General features: G+C 40.1%; 1 protein-coding gene across 4 annotated transcripts in view; it reads right to left on the reverse strand.

The window, feature by feature from the left end:
• Positions 1-1,219: 1,219 nt before the first annotated feature.
• Positions 1,220-17,334, reverse strand: part of csrnp3 (cysteine-serine-rich nuclear protein 3) — a 264,969-nt gene continuing 248,854 nt past the window's right edge. For all 4 annotated transcript variants that reach the window (XM_078552313.1, XM_078552309.1, XM_078552312.1 and 1 more), the window contains 3 exons: positions 14,085-14,344; positions 10,617-10,913; positions 1,220-9,993 (listed from right to left, as the gene is read on the reverse strand). In XM_078552313.1, coding sequence (XP_078408439.1) covers positions 8,905-9,993; positions 10,617-10,913; positions 14,085-14,344 — 1,646 coding nt within the window. In that variant the 3' untranslated portion in view covers positions 1,220-8,904. The remainder of the gene's footprint in view (positions 9,994-10,616; positions 10,914-14,084; positions 14,345-17,334) is intronic.

A 17,334-nucleotide genomic window follows, 5' to 3' on the forward strand; every position in this document is an offset into this window, starting at 1 on the left:
TGGGGGGAAGAGTAGCCATAGTGATTAAGGATGAAATTACTTCAATGGTAAGAAAAGATATAAAATGACATAAGCATTTATAAATGAGATAATGAGATCAGTGGAATTAAGAAATAGAAAAGGATTTGAAGCTGTAGTGCAAGTTGTGTAATGGCTCCCTGGTAGTAACTGTGAAGTCGTAGTTTGCATAAATGCTGAGATTAGACAAACAACTAGCAGAAGAGTAGTTTTAATGAGAGATTTTGGGTTGAATTTAATACCCTCTGCCATTGCACCTTTGGTGGTGGTGAGAGCCATTTAATCAGGCAGAAGGGTGGCTGCCCCATTGCCTTCACACCTTTACTCTGATTAAGTCTGTGCTGGGAAGTCTTGCGGATGGCTTTTCCATCCCTCTGCTAAATTCAGGCCCATAAGTGGGTAAATGCCATTGATATTAACCCAGTGGCGGGCAGGGGGCTCGCCCTGTAGGTAGCATAACAAGCAAATCTGTGCGGGGTTGCTTGCGGGCTCCCAATGGGGGTCCCTTGTTCAAAAAGGGACTCAGTGCTTGATTGAGGTACCTGGCATTGGAAAGGAGGGGGCCTGCTGAGAGCCACCCCACTGCCTTTGCTGCCAACCCCACTATCCCACCACTCCCCTCCTATTCCCACTTACCTCTGGCCTGGAATCCAGTAATGATCGTAGGCCTCTGGTGTGTGTCATACCAACAGCAGGCACTACCTCCCCATTGGTGCTGCTGTCCAACCTCTGGCTGGCCGGCTGCTCTCGGCGACGGTACTTCCGCCCCCTGGGTCTTTGATCCCGGGATAGGCCCACTGTTGCCCAGTTAAGTGCTTGAGTGGCACGTAATACAACAGGACTTCCCTAAAAGTGGGGTTCTCGCTAGCTCTCACCTCTATTAAATACTGCCCTTTAAGTTTCATACAGATTGGGATAAACAGACAAGTTTGTGTCAGAAAGATAGTGAATTTCTTGTGTGAATTCAGGATACCCTCCTAAGACATGTCTTAGGGCCAGCAAGTGTTGTATTAGATTTAATCATGGGCAATGATGCAGATTTCATTAATAGCATAACATTGCATGAACATTGATCTATTAGCGATCATCATATGATTGATTTCAACATTGTTTAGAAAGGGAGAAACATGAAACAGCTATGAAGATTCTAGATTTAGGCAAGGCTGACTTCAATGGGACGAGACAGACACTGTCCACAATAAACATGAAAAATCTTTTAATGGGTAAATCGATACAGAACTAGTTTATGCCTCTCAGGAACAAGAGCTCTACTTGCCAAAAAGTAAAGCCATTGAGGACAAAAGAGGTCAGGGACAACATAAAATCCGAAAGAAAAGCATGCAGAAATGGAAAAACTAGCAAAGATCTTGCTGATTGAGCAGTTATAAAGAACAACAAAAGATTGCAAAACATTTAATAAGAGCTATGACCAGGGAGTAGGAAATGCAACTTGCAAGGGGTTTCAAAATCAACAATTTTTATTTTTACAATTATATTAGGAAAAGTAAGGTGGTCAGGCGCAATGCGAGTCCCTTGACAACCAATGACAGTGGCATTGTAAATGAAAATAAAGCAATGACGGACATAATTACTTGGTGTCCATATTTACTGTGGACATATCTGATATCCCAAGGAAATTAATATGGAAGTGAGGACAGGGACTCACCAAAATTAGCAGCAACAAAATAAAAGTAACGAATGAAATAATGGCACCAAAGAGTGAGAAATCTCCAGAACCAGATGGTTTCCATCCCAGGGTTTTTAAAGGAAGTAGGTGAAAGCATTGCAGAGGCCCTAACTATAATCTTCCAAAGATCTCTTGATTCAGGAAGCATTCCTTTAGACTGAAAAGTTGCATCTCTGCTATTTTAGAAAGGTAAGAGGAGGAAGCCTAAAATATTGTTGTTGGGAAGTTACTAGAATACATAATTAAGGATAGAGTGATTGAACACCTCGAAATTTTCAGATAATCAGAGTCAGAATGGGTTTGTAAAGGGCAAGTCATCCCTAATAAACCTGACATAATTTATTACAGAGGTAACTAAAGTATTGGGCAGGGGAACATTTAGGGATGTTATTTACATGGACTTCCAGAAGGCATTTGGTGAAGTCCTTCATAAGAGACTTTGCTAAAGTTGAAGTTCGTGAAATAGAAGGAAAATTATTGAACTAGTTTGGAAATTGGCTGAGTGGCAGGAGACAAAACTGAGATGAGGAGGAGGTAATCTTAATTTCAGAATGTGATTTGTGGGGCTGAATTTTCATTCGGCTGTGGAGGCAGAACCGGTGGCATATGGGCCAACAATTGCTGCTATTGGCCAGTGTGCTGGCAAGTTCCCACTTCCGGGGCTAATTTAAAACAGGCTGGAGTCAGGGAGGGTGGGGGGAAAGGCAGGAAGGGAGATAGAGAGTTGACTGCTACCTACCCACAAAAAGTAGGTAGTCAATTATGCCACCTAAAAGATCTTTTAAAGCTACTCTCCCAGTGCCGAGTGGAATTTTCCTGTTGGCGTGCAGGGCCTCCGCTGAGGCTGAGGGATGGAGGCAGGCTCCCATTGTTAAGACCAGTAGGTCAGCACATTATCCAAGTAGCAGTACCACTTACCCACCACCACCCTAGCCATAGACATAATGCCCGAGCTAGAGCTGCTGCTGCCCAGTGGAGGGGTTGAACCTCCACGACAATGGCTGGGCAGCTGTGGCCTCTTTATATTTATAAGTTTATAAAAGATCTTCAGAATGGACCTCTATCTTGGGGAACCATCTCTTTCGCCTACCTATATTGGCAACTCTCATCACTGATGGTGGGGCTGCTAATCTTTCAGTGCTAAAGGGCACTGAAAATTGGCCCTCCAGCCTCAGGAGCTTGCCCACCAGCCTTAGCTGGTTGGGGCACTGGGAGGCAGCCACTTAATTGGACGCCTTCTTCAAAATCACTTCCAGGGCCCCGCCACCTGGAATTCAGCCCAGTGTTGGAATTGGACCCTGGAACAAAAGTCCAGCCCTACAGGGCATACTACAGGGATCTGTACTGGCTTCAACTACTCACTGTACTTACTATTGACTTAGATGACAGGACTGAGAACTACATATCTAGGTTTGCCGTTAACATGAAGATAGGCATTGTAGTGTAGGCAGAAGCAGGAAAATACAAAGATATTAATAGATTAAGTGTACGGGGCAAAAATGTGGTAAACTGATTTCAAAATAAGCAACTGTGAAGTCATCTACTTTGAACCGAAAACGGACAGATTATTTTCTAAATAGTGGAAAATTAGACACAGTAGTATTGGGGTCCAGGTAGAAAGATCATTAAAATGCCACGCACAGAAAATAATCAAAAAAGGCTATGCAATGCCAGTCTTTAGATCTTTACACAACCTAAAGTTTACATTCTGGGAATTTAGAAGGCTAAGGAATGATTTGATCCAAGCTTCCAAAATGTTAAGCGGAACTGATAGTTTCGCTTTAATTATCCTATTTCCACTGGTGGGGAGTGTAGGACAAGGGGACATACCCTAAAAGTTAGGCCTTTCATGAGTGAATACTTTTGTAAGCAAAGGGTGGTAGAAGTTTGGAAATCTCTTCCACAAAAGGCAGTTGATGCTAAATCAGTTGTTAATTTTAAATCTGAGATTGATAGATTTCTGTTAACCAAAGGTATTAAATTATATGGGGAAAAAGTGGGTATATGGAGTTAGGTCACATATCAGCAATGATCTCATTAAATGGCAGAACAGGTTTGAGGGGCTGAATGACCAATTTGGTTCCTATGTTAAAGCTTGGTCAAATAGGCAGGCTTATAGTCACCTATTCTAATATATCCTCCTTTGGCTCAATACTAATTTCCTGTGAAACATCTTGCTGCTGTTATGTGGAACATCTTAACGTTTATGTATTGGTATTGCAAATGTTTAAGAACAACAAGAAGAATGTAATTTTAGCCTACAAATGATTGTTGTTGAAAATTGAATGAAGGCAAGAAAGAACTAGTTGGCAATGATGAAAATTCAATTAGTACTGTATTTTGGCTTTGTTTCTACAGCAATGTGGAATAATTAAAACATAGAATTTTCACATTCTGACCATCTATAAGCAACAATTGTATGTGCAAAGAAGGCAAAGAACTTCAGAAACAATAGATTGTCCAGTTTTACAGGCCCCGAAGATGCAAGTTATTTGGACAAATGTTAAACCTGCACCTCTCAATAGCTGGAATACAAACAAGCAGACATCAGAAAACCGAAGCTCATATAATACAATTCAGCCTTAACAATTAGCACTATTATACTAGCAACAGAAAAGATATTACAGTAAAATTTGAGAAAAAAGTTTGCAATATATTGTTGCAACAGACCACAATAAATACATCAAGTATTTGTATCGTCATTCATAGTAAATACTGCACAGATAAATACTACCAAGGAGACATCTACTGTGAAAAAGTTTATTACAATATATAAGACCCAGATTGAATTCAGTTGTTGAGATTTTGTGGCTTCGTAGCCTACCTTCCTCTTCTCTTTTGGCACAACTAGGGTCACAGGTAGACTGTATAAATTCTTGCAATATCCACAGTTTTCAAAAATAGCAAAGTATTTCCTGTATGGTAGGATCCTGGATGAGACAACTAAACTATTGTCAAATGTGAGTTGAGACACTTCCAGTGTACATTTTAATTTCTCTTTCAGTGATGATAAGTGTTATTTAAAGTAATTTCCAAAACGTAAAGCTGAAGTCGCAACCTGCCCGAAAAGTATTTGCCTATGCAAACTTACAAAGCTGATTTGGACCAAAAACCTCTCATTTCTTTTAACTGTATTCATGATAATAGCTGTTTTACTCAATTTTCTTCCTGGATTAATCATCATGTGACTAATTTTGATCAAAGGTAAAGGACTGAAGAGCTTTAGTGATTACACAACTCTATATTACTTGTGCCATCACCAAAGCTGGAACTAGATGTATTCTGTACATCCTGTCTATTGCCTGGTGGTATTTTCTTAAGAAGCAAACAGCCTCAACGTACTATGCCAGTTTAAACACCCAGTGCCTCAGGAGTTTCCACACGATTTCTAATATTCAATAAAGTTAGTTTTTAAGAAAAACCTTAATTCCAATAATCCCATTTACATGAAGCAACCAATGTCACCCAGAACTATTGATTAACCTGAATTTTACTCATTATATTTTGTTTACATGCCTAGTTACCACAATAACTGACAACAGCAAACTTAAAGGGCAGAATTTTACGCTCCCCTGGAAGTGGGTTGGCAGGCAGGTGTAAAATTTGATGTAATGCCATGGGTGCAACTGACTCGCTCGCCCCTGACCCCACCGGAATTGTACATGCAGTGGAGGGCGGGGTCGGGTGGCTCACCCGCTATTGGGCTAAGTGAGGCCCTGAAGTGGCCAATTAATTGCCATTTAAGGGCCTCTATGTGCCCCGCCACAATTATTCCTGCAGTGGGCGGAGGCTGGACACAAGTTTGAAGCCTGCCAGATCCCATACCTCGGGCTATTGGTGGAAAAGGGAGGGGATCCTCATTTGTAGGCCCCCTGGGTCTATTAGAGCTCCCCCAAGGTATCACCTCTCTTCTTGGCCCCCAGCTCCCTTGCTGGGGACTCCTAACGTGACCCTGGTGAAACTCCCCCAACTCACCTCCCCAATCTGGCTCCAGGACTGACTACAGTCCCAACAGTGGCCACCGCTCTTAGTGAAGCTGCTGAAACCAGAGAGCTGCCGGTTATTTGATTGGCCAGTAGCTCTCACGATGAAACTTCCTCCTCAGATGGGGGCAGAAGTCTCACCTTGAGCCAATTAACACCCCTCAGTGTTAAATGGCTCTGCAAGACAACCCACCAGAGGAAGAGGAAAGGCAGGCTTCCCATCTACCTTTTCGCTGGTGGGGTTGGGTGGGAACCCTGCTTAAATGTAATATTCTGCCGAAAAAGATAATCTCATATTTATTGCTATATAGCAACATAATCAGATTCAAATGGCTTTTCAGGGGGATTAATATGCCAATTACCAGCTACTCACCTAATAGATGCCAACATATTTGAAAAAAAAATCTTTTTTTCTTGAAAGTGCCAAACATATTATTGAACCAAGGATGATTTTTGAAATTCTTTGCAAAAACTGCAATATAAGGTACTTGCACAAAAAACAGCAAATGTGTTGTTAAAAATGTTATTGCCTTGGTAGTATAATGTTCAATTAAGTGCATGAAGAATTCTGCTAGAAAGGATTAACCTAAAATTTCAAACCATTGAGAAGTCAACAGGCATTGATCTATAGACCCAGCTGATGTCTCTGTACTATCGAAGTATATATAGAAACAGTGGTAGAGTATGTTGGATGCCAAAAGTTTGTCAATAAATTATCTGTCGCTTGCCTTTAAATGGAAAAAAAAACACCAGTTATTTCAACAAAGGCTATATTAATGAGTAATTGAACCATCTAAAGATGGTTGCATTTGCTGTTATCGATATTTGCAAAGTTAAGTAAATTGGTAAAGCACAATTATACTAAAAATTTGAATTGCAAAGTTATCATTTTTTTGGAATATACAGTTCCAAGACTGTACAAGTATAAATAATAACCTACATTACTTTGGTCCCTGCAGCCACATGTTGAAGAAAGCTCAGAATGAAAGGAAAAAGGTCTCATATATTTTGCTTTTTCAATGTTGTATTTTGGATGTAGATTGTTCTAATAGTAATAGCAATTTTGGTCACTTTTTTTGAAACTAAACTTAAACCTGTAGTAAATATATTCAGCACCATATTCAGCCTTTAACAATCAGTACACCTAATTCTAAGCAAATTTAGGTTTAAAATGTTACAGCACTGCTGATTGCAGTTTTGAATCATTATTTTGATATGGAGGTAGAGATGGTGTGTAGTTGGAGGCTGGTTTTCAGAGCCTTTCCTTCATTGTTACACAAACATGTTGCATGCTACAAGTAAATTTTATCCAAATGGACAGTTGTGATTTATATTCTATTTACATGACACAACTTAAAATAAACTTCAAGTAGATCAGTATAAACCCGCACAAAATAAAGCCAATGGGTTTAAAATTCTACAGCGATCTGTAATAATTACCATATGATAAATCCATGCATTAGCAGAGTAGCTCAGGTGTCCTGCTAGAATTCATGAAATGTGAGGCTTCAAATTATTATTTTTTAAATAAAATCACACGTGGGCTTTCTGAACCTTTCACTTTTAAATTTTTAAATTCTAAATCTGAAATCCAAACATTTACCCACTAATGTAGCTGCTGAGTAGGAGCAGAATTTAAAGTGAGATGTATTGAATGAAATGAACATTCAACCAGGGAATAATATAGCATAACTTACACCCTCTGATTGCTGTCAAAAGATATCAGGAACTATTTAATGGAGCGTTAAAATGAGGTTCTGATAACTAATGACCTTTACTGTGGTTGCCTGAGTATTTTTTCCCTATACATAAGCACATTCACACCCTAATGGGAACACATGAATTAAAGTAAAGTGTTTTCCTGGAATGCCTTTTCAAAGTCACCACTAGATTTCTACAGGCTGTGAGGACTGCTTTTGACAATTTCCATCTCACTGAAGTTGAGTCTCTGCACTATTCCATTTTGCAGGTGCTTCATGTAGTTGAAGATACTGGCAAGTGAGGGGGGAAAATTTAAATTATCATAGAATATCTTACTACAGAAAATAAATTCAGGTCCTCAAATGTGTAGCTTGACAAAACATCTAGATTCCTTTTATAAAGAAATATTGAATTTTAACTGGATAAGTGCACAGTACTTATAAAGAGCCCACAACAATTTTTCTGTGGTAAAGATTTCACTTTAGTCTGCTTGATAGAACAAACATGTATTTCCTTTAGTTATTAGTGGTAACAGAAGTGGATTGTCTTTTCAGCCTCTCCATTTCCACACTGTTGATAGTATGGAATTTTTTTCTACAGTAGACTTAAAAAAAAAATATATCCAATGTAGTCAGTAGAGGAATAACAATGCAGGATTCCTCATTCATTACAATGGAACTAGCTCAATTGCACATGCTACAGGTCAAAAACACAACAACCTGTTTTAGGATAATTCCTACAGCTGCAAGATACATCCACGGCTTTTAGTTTTACATCAGCTGTTCTGGCTCCACAACTCTATAGAGTATTGAATAAAAACACAGTAAAGAAAGAACTGCCCACTTATATCAAGCTCAAAGTATCACCTTAATTAAAAATGAAATCTATATAATTTCAAACAAAATCTTCTGCTGCATGCCATGGATCGGATCATCAGTCTCCCATGTATACAGCTGGCAACAGGAATATTTAACATATACTTCACATAATTGCACACTAACTGGCATAAATAAATTCACAGATGAAACAATAAAATTATTTTCATAATTTTCACATGTACAGTACGTAAAGTTATATCCATATATTTTGTTGAAAACTGGGATCTTACTTAAATTTTTGAGAATATGTGATGCAGACTAAAAGCCAAGAGCAAAGCTTGTGATATAATTCTTCAATCTGGCTGGGTTGGTATCCTTCACCAGTAATGCTTGTTTAACAGTTAAAATGCTTTTGAAGCCATATAAATTATTAATGACTAGGATGGCTTATACCAAATCACGCAATGCCTAATGCAGCATTTCACTGCTGTGGATAAAGAATTGTATAAAGTCTGCTTCCGATCACATCCTGTAGTCTTTAAAGCATTGAATGCTAGTGGCATCAACCACCATTACTGACCAGTTGACCTAAAGATGGTGGTGTTAAAAACATGTAAACTATTTAAGTTATACTCCTTTCCATTCTGAATAACTGGTAAAATGTAGTAAAGAACAAAAATTAGAGTGACTGAGCACACTAAACAAACACAGTTTCCACTACTGATGTTTTAATAGTCTCTTCTAACAGTCCACTGCCCTCTGGGAGGATGATGGTATTTTCCAGTACCTGTTTAGGTGCGTAAACATCCCCATTTGAAGCAGCAACATAGTCATCTTGAACATGGTTATTTAAATAGCTTTGAAGCTCTGCTTGAGAGTGGTTAGGTTGTTGTTCAGCATATAAATTGTTACACTGAGCATTATTTTCATGTGCTGAAGGACAACAGACTATCACAGAAGGTGTTGCTATGGGATAGTGAGCACCGGTAAAGCTCCCCTCTGGCTGGTGTGCGTATTCAATATATTGCTCTACAGCTGAGCCATAAGGCACCAAGGAAAGTGCTCCATTCTCCTGACTCCTCTCCGTATAGTTTGATGTTAAAGTGGCTTCTACACAGAAAGGCTCATTGCCACAATCTGTAGTAGCAGTTGTAGTGCTGGTAGTAGCAGTAGTGGTAGCAGCAGCAGCATTACCCTCTATTTGATAATATAGTGTTGAAGAATTAGTGTAATAAGAGGCATCTTCTGATGGTGTGTTATCATGCGCAGAAGTGCCATCAGCGTAGCATAACACAGAAGAAAGGGGAATAGCTTCAGTTTGTGTCACAACAGGGGCAGCCAATGCTTCACTAAAGCTTTCAGCTTTGCTGTCTGCCTCTTCGTCCGACTCACTGGCTGCTAAGCTTTGAATGCTGGAGTCCGTTATGCCACTGCACAAACTGCTCCCATCATCATCCTCCTCCTCCTCATCTTCTGCTTGCCAGTTCAGCTCCTCTGCTGACTGAAGGTGCATCACTGCCGTTTCGGGTTCATTTTCAATGTCAAAGCTGTCTGCAACAGAATATTCATGGGAATGCTGGCTTTGTATCAGATGACTAGCATGAGCATTCATGTCTCCTGAGAAACCATTCTCCATCCCAAGCTGCTGCTGATTTTTCTCCAACTCCAGCTTCATTATTGTGTGCAAAAAATGTGTCCGTACTCTAATCGGGTTGAACTCAATCCTGCCTGCAGTATTGCTGCAGCCTTCTTTTGTGCATCCACATGGGAAAGACATGCGGTCCACCTAGGGGAAAATTGCACAGACAAGTTATTACACAAGCAAATGCATATGTTCCATCCCAGGTTCGGATGCCAATTAGTGTGTTGGTATCCCATGTGCCTCAAGGTCACTGTTTTCCTGATTTTATTTATCGGCACAGAATGCCATACTACACCACCAAATACATATTCAAATGTCATTTTTCATCCATTTGTGATGAAAACAGAAGACTTCCAAGTCAGTACTGGGGGAAAAAACAACCTCTTGTGTGCAGAACAAATACAAAGGCTATTTAGTCCTCATGATGAAAAGATAAAGGTAATTTTAAAAACATGCTGAGGGGTCGTCAGTATCCATTATATCTGAACTATTTTATTTAATGAAAAGAAGTCCCGACAGTCATTGCACACATTCAAGCCAAACAGCATTGTTAGTACAGGCAGCACACTAACATACTCTCTCCACTCCCCATGCAGCAAGCTACAAAAGAAATATGCTCTGTCAGATAGGAAGGGAGAGGGAACAACAGTTCATTTGATTTGAATCACAACAAAATGTGTCAAGAAATAGGGCAGCACTAGATAAAAATACACTTACAACTAAACAAAAACTAGGGTTCATATAAATGACTCATGTTATCCACTTACTTGGCATTTAATCCCTGCTTGACTACAAGCACAAAGTTCAGGATCACAGTATATTCGACAATCACAGCCACAATCTTCCCTGGATACACGAATTGCACGGAGCTCATGTTTCTCCTCTCCATCGATCTTTTTAACCCCAGAAGCCCGTAATAATGCCCTTCTCTTTTTGGTCGGCAATGGTTGTAAGAAGAAGTAGTCATCAACTTCTGTATTATCTAGGTCAATGTCGTCATCAGAAATATCATCTAATGTGAGTGTATTGGCTTCCTCAGACTCTACTGTGCCATTTTTTGTTAGCTGCAAATGCAAAGCATGATTGACAATAATACAGTCAATACTTATCTAAAATACTATTTCAAATGATGCAATTTTACAATTTATTGAATAAATAACACATTAATTATCAAAAGACAAATATTTACATTTTTAATATAAACGTAAATAAATTTTGAAGCAACAAATGTTCAATGCAATAAATTCTGGAGAAGTGTGTTTTAATGGACCACAGCCTTCAGGTGCCAACCCTACCATCTTCCCACTCATTCCCAAGTTCATCCCATAATTGCAGGGGGGGTGGGGGGGTGTAGTGGGCAGGCATTCGCCAGCCAGCCCGCCATGTTTACATAATTAATCAGGGCTTAGTTAACAAGCCAATTGAGCCCGATATCACATTGCCCATGCCATAATACGGTTGGCATTTTTATAAATAAACTTTTTACAAGGGGTTGAGGGAGTACTCTCTTCATGGGGCTTGGACTTTGTGCTTCGGGTGGGATGCTCCCCTAAGATAGTACACCCACTTTATTTATACCTGCCTACTCTGTAAAACATACCACCCCCACCCAATTCCCTAAGCTGTCCAAACCCTCCCTGCCCAAGACCCTGGACTTATCTGGCTCCGGGATCCATGGGCCTGCTTACCATCCTAACAGCGCCCACTAATACATTCTTAGCGCTGCCAGCCAATCAGGTTGGTCAGCAGTTCCCGAGAGTGGGACTTTCTCCCCGGTGAGGGGTGTAAGTCCCACAGGCAGCAGTCCATTGAGCCCGTCTGCAACACATTATGGCTGCAGTGCAGGTTGGAGCCGGCTCCACGCCTATTTTGCTTCTGGGGGTGGTGGTGGTTGGGGGGGGGGGCCGGCGTTTGTGTGTGCAAGCTGTTTGCGCATCCCCAGACACCCCCACTCTTCCTGTAATATGCTGCCCTATGTTCATTTTCAAGATTAAATTGGATAGGTAGAGGACAAATGTCACCATGGACTGGTTCGGCTGAATGGCAATTTTCTATATTGTGACCTCTATGTGTTTCTATGATATGGTAATGTGTTTAGATATAATCTATATTACTGCAATTACAAATTTGTTTACAATCACTTTTGCATGAAGACAAATGTACCCCTAAACACAAGGTACTTATGTGAGTAGATGTTAAATGTACCACCCTATTAAAGTAAACAACAGGCACCTCGTCTGTAAAATCCAGAAGCAATGTACATTAATATAATATTGTACTTTGACTCACTGTTGAAGTCAGGACACTGTGGAGCATTAATTTATTAACTTCAATACCAATAATTTCTCAGAACATATGCCATACAAATGAAATATATTTCTTAAACTACCAACATAACAAGAAGCTGCCATTGCAACTGCAAAGCTTTCAAGCTCTGGGCTACCACTTTGAATTCCAACAACTACTGGTAGGATGAAAAACATCATAGTTGTAGAATGCAAAACCTGGGCAGTAGAAAGCAGAACAATCATAGCTCTAAAGCCTCAAGTCTTTGGGATTTCACTACATCCTAAGTTTTAATTATTATATTTATAATCCATGATTTAGTGTCTTTATTCAGTTTACTTTTTCATAATTTCCTCCCAGGCAGGCTTGTGCTACTTAACTCCCAGAACTAGAAAAATGGCTTATGACACTTGTTATTTTAGTTTGAAGACCTGGTGGAGAAGTTTGCTTCACAAATTGTTAGCAAAGCCCACACAAATTCATGTTCTCTGCAATCTCTTTTCTATAGACCTAATATAGATGAACATCTGACAGTAAGAAAAGCATAACATTGTATTATACTACAGTTAAATTGGAGCAGATCCAAGAAGTAATACTGATATGAAATTGCAATCAGATCAATGCAAATTTATTTTACTTCCACTAGCACTGCGATTACTCAACAGTCTGTGCAAAAGGATGGGACTGATTGAACAGTTAGGATCCTACTGTGAGCAGAATGTGGTGTTTTCAATTCAATGAATTGATGTGAGGGTTATTTTATACAAATGGACCTAATTAGTTGTTTGCTGAACTAATTCCAATGTTTACAATTAAGAGAAAAGGACATTAGTCAACCAGTGGAACCAGTGGATAATCTGCAGCTTTTGTGGCTATTTTTTTTCCTCTGGTGTTGGTGCATTAATTTTCCAAGTTTGCCAAATTCTGTTTCAAAAATATGGTGTCAAAACTCATTATCACGTCACTTGAATGTGATCCAACTTCTCTGGCTTGTCTGCTCCCAAAACACTGTTCATAAAGGCAATGAGCTTTATGCTAATAAATTCTAGCACATTTAACTTTTCAAACTGCTGTTTAAAAAATTATCATTTATCAGTTTGATGGCATTCCTATTGGATGCATTGTTGTGGGTGCTATGTTTAGGTATAATTTGGTGAAACCCAAACAAATAACCTTGAAAGACCATAGCATATAAATTCATGGATCCCCAATGAGACAGAGTAACTGGAGCTCCATGGGACTTAACACTCGCCAATATCCAAAGACCTCAATTCATTCAGAAATCCAGGGGTCAGCTAATTGCAATAATACTTGTGGAATAAGAGTATGAGTTCCATTCACTAGAGGTCACATATATAGAGCTGAATTCAAGGGCTACATGCAGTTCAGCAGTTGCACAAGCTCTCGGGAGAGAGCTGCAACACAAGCAAAAGGCAGACATGTAACTTTTCAGAGACTGATGTGATGTTGCAGAGCTTCCACATTAGAGAATAGAAGGATGCCATTTTTGGAGCATTAAGAAAGAAGCAACCACATGCAGCAACGAGGCATTTGCAAGGAAATGGCTGTGACTGGTGATGGGACCTCCAAAAGCCCCACGATCCCCTTGCATTGTCGTAACTAGTTAATTGGCCTTATTGGGTCAGCAAAGATAAGAATATTTTCAGATGAATAACAGTCTATATAACTGATATATAACCATGCATATTTGCAATTGCTGATTTGGACCCATCCCCAATCCAGGAATTTCAGGGTTTATTGGATTAACGTTACCAATCAGTATCAAAATTGAAATTCATCAAGACACCGCCCTCTGGTCAAACCTGCAAATACTTCTTGGAGTTTCAAAAATATGACCTCCACAAACTGTGGCCTGAATTAAGGCTGTAGTCGCCACTGTCAGCTATAAATGCTTCTGAATACGGATAATGGGTATGGAGTCATCTTACCTTCAATTTCAGTGAGTTGAGCTTTTCCTCCTTCAGGTGCTCTTTCAGCATCTCTCCATGCAGTCTCTCTTGCTCCAAGGCAAATTCCCCAAGTGTGTACTGTCTTACACATTTGTGCCGATTGGACATGCCAAGTGTGCTGCCACCCTGGCTGGGGACACTAGTGAAGCCCTGTCTCCGTGTGAAGTAATAGACAGTCACATAGTCAAAGCGAACATTTTTTGTCCTCATCCGCTTCTCCCTTTTCAGGATTGATGATGCTGTGGATATAAAAAGATAAAACTAGCTCAGATACTGTTCAGATAATACAGATAATGTTCGACACCGACTAACTGTACTTATAAAAATACACCATCGTGAAATATTTGATGCAGATCTGACATAAATGATTGAGTCTTGTTGGTAAACTTAATCATTACTGTTTTAAGCTTTGCAGTAAGTATTCTTAGGGGTGTTTATAAAACAATAGTGAAAATCTTTGTTAGAAGTACTGTATATTCATATTTCCTCGATTTTTAGTGGACTGAAAGATCTGAAGGTGGATAAATCACCTGGACCAGACGGATTACACCCCAGAGTTCTGAAGGAGATATCTGAAGAGATAGTGGAGGCGTTAGTGGTGATCTTTCAGGAATCACTGGAGTCAGGGAGCTGGAAAATCGCTAATGTAACCCCCCTGTTTAAGAAGGGACTGAGGCAAAAGACGGGAAATTACAGGCCGATTAGACTGACTTCGGTCGTTGGTAAGATTTTAGAGTCCATTATTAAGGATGAGATTTCAGAATAAGTGCATGGTAAAATCGGGCAAAGTCAGCATGGTTTCATCAAGGGGAGGTCATGCCTGACAAATCTGTTAGAATTCTTTGAGGAGATAATGAGTAGGTTAGACAAAGGAGAGCCAATGGATGTTATCTACTTGCGACTTCCAGAAGGCCTTTGACCGCACAGGAGGCTGCTCAGTAAGATAAGAGCCCATGGTGTTAGAGGCAAGGTACTAGCATGGATAGAAGATTGGCTGTCTGGCAGGAGGCAGAGAGTGGGGATAAGGGGATCCTTCTCAGGATGGCGACCGGTGACTAGTGGAGATCCGCAGGGGTCAGTGTTGGGACCACAACTTTTCACTTTATACATTAATGATCTAGACGAAGGAACTGAGGGCATCCTGGCTAAGTTTGCAGATGATACAAAGATAGGTAGAGGGACAGGTAGTATTGAGGAGGCGGGGAGGCTGCAGAAGGATTTGGACAGATTAGGAGAATGGGCAAAGAAGTGGCAGATGGAATACAATGTGGGGAAATGTGAGGTCATGCACTTTGGTAGGAAGAATAGAGGCATAGACTATTTTCTAAATGGGGAGAGAATTCAGAAATCTGGAGTGCAAAGGGAGTCCTAGTCCAGGATTCTCCTAAGGTTAACTTGCAGGTTGAGTCGGTAGTTAGGGAGGCAAATGCAATGTTAGCATTTATTTCGAGAGGACTAGAATATAAAAGCAGGGATGTGCTGCTGAGGTTTTATAAGGCTCTGGTCAGACCACATTTAAAATATTGTGAGCAATTTTGGGCCTCGTATCTCAGGAAGAATGTTCTGGCCCTGGAGAGGGTCCAGAGGAGGTTCACGAGAACAATCCCAGGAATGAAAGGCTTAACATATGAGGAACGTTTGAGGACTCTGGGTCTATACTCGATGGAATTTAGAAGGATGAGGGGGGATCTGATTGAAACTTACAGAATACCTAAAGGCCTGGATAGAGTGGATGTGGGGAAGATGTTTCCATTAGTAGGAGAGACTAGGACCCGAGGGCACAGCCTCAGAGTAAAGGGAAGACCTTTTAGAACAGAGATGAGGAGAAACTTCTTTAGCCAGAGAGTGGTGAATCTATGGCATTCATTGCCACAGAAGGCTGTGGAGGCCAGGTCATTGTGTGTATTTAAGACTGAGATAGATAGGTTCTTGGTTGGTAAGGGGATCAAAGGTTACGGGGAGAAGGCAGGAGAATGGGGTTGAGAAACTTATCAGCCATGATTGAATGGCGGAGCAGACTCGATGGGCTGAATGACCTAATTTCTGCTCCTATGTCTTATGGTCTTATGGATAAATATACCTCCCAATGTGTACAGAGCTATAAAGATCAGGACAGCCTTAAGCTCAATAACTGGTTTGTGCTAAGTTTGATGACCTTGGTCAGGATTATAATAGGGGATATAATTGACTACTCTGTCCTCTAGCTATGGAGGGGAAACTTGCCTGGGTTCCCTTCCTGATAGTTATTTAGGGGTCCATGCTGGAAAGTATGCTTTTATGGGTTTCATGTAAGGGCAGAATCAGGTACAGCTAAAATGTTCCGCCCGTATGCTTGTACAACCTGCTAATAACACTCATCACCATGGTTTCTAGAGTATGGCTGCTTTGTTTGATGTCAGAGATGGCCTGCATCCATGAACAATGCCAAGTTATGAGTCAGGAAGGAGAAACATTGAAAAGGAGGATATTAACAGAATAAAGGTGCTTACCAGTGTCCTCTAGTGGCTCAACTGTGGAAAATGTTTCACTAAAATATACAAACATTCCCATCCACAATTTTGTCCATAAGAAATAGATTTATGTAAATCTAAATGATTACTGATTAAATATTAGGGATTGTGCATTCCTGTATGTCTGAACAGCAGATCCACAACAGGTGCAGAAAGGAGTGTTGAAATTAGATCAGTAAGGTCCTATAACTTCCTTCTGCTTGAAATTCTGTGCACTTCTATTTATAGTGAATTGAAGCGCTTGCATCTATTTCTAGTGTGAGCCTCATTAAGGCTTCAGGTTTTCTGCAAAAATATTCAAACGAACACCTCGCACAGTTCAGTGGCACTTGCGTGCCAGATTTGCTCTTTTATACTTGGCGTACCTTTCTTGGAACGCCAGCAAGGAAGTTCTGTGATGTAGGAGCTCTTAAATAGTCTTTGGAAAGATTTTGTTTTGTAATGTTTACAGAAGCTCTATTGAACAATGCTTTTGTCAGGCATTTTTTTTTGTATTTTTGTTCAAACAAGTTAATTATGGGAGAAAAATGTAAGACATTTCACTTCATTTCTTAAGCTAAGTTCATTTTTAAAGCACCTTACATAAAGTATTTCATGAGTGAGGTGGTACAAAATGTAAGGAAGCATGCTAGGGAGATTGGCAGGCCCCCATCATTCTGTAGGTATTAGAACACCTAATTACCAGTAACATATAATACAACAATGCCTATATTATGCGT

This window comes from Cetorhinus maximus, chromosome 11, assembly GCF_964194155.1.
Source record: "Cetorhinus maximus chromosome 11, sCetMax3.hap1.1, whole genome shotgun sequence".
Classification (NCBI taxonomy): Eukaryota; Metazoa; Chordata; class Chondrichthyes; order Lamniformes; family Cetorhinidae; genus Cetorhinus; species Cetorhinus maximus.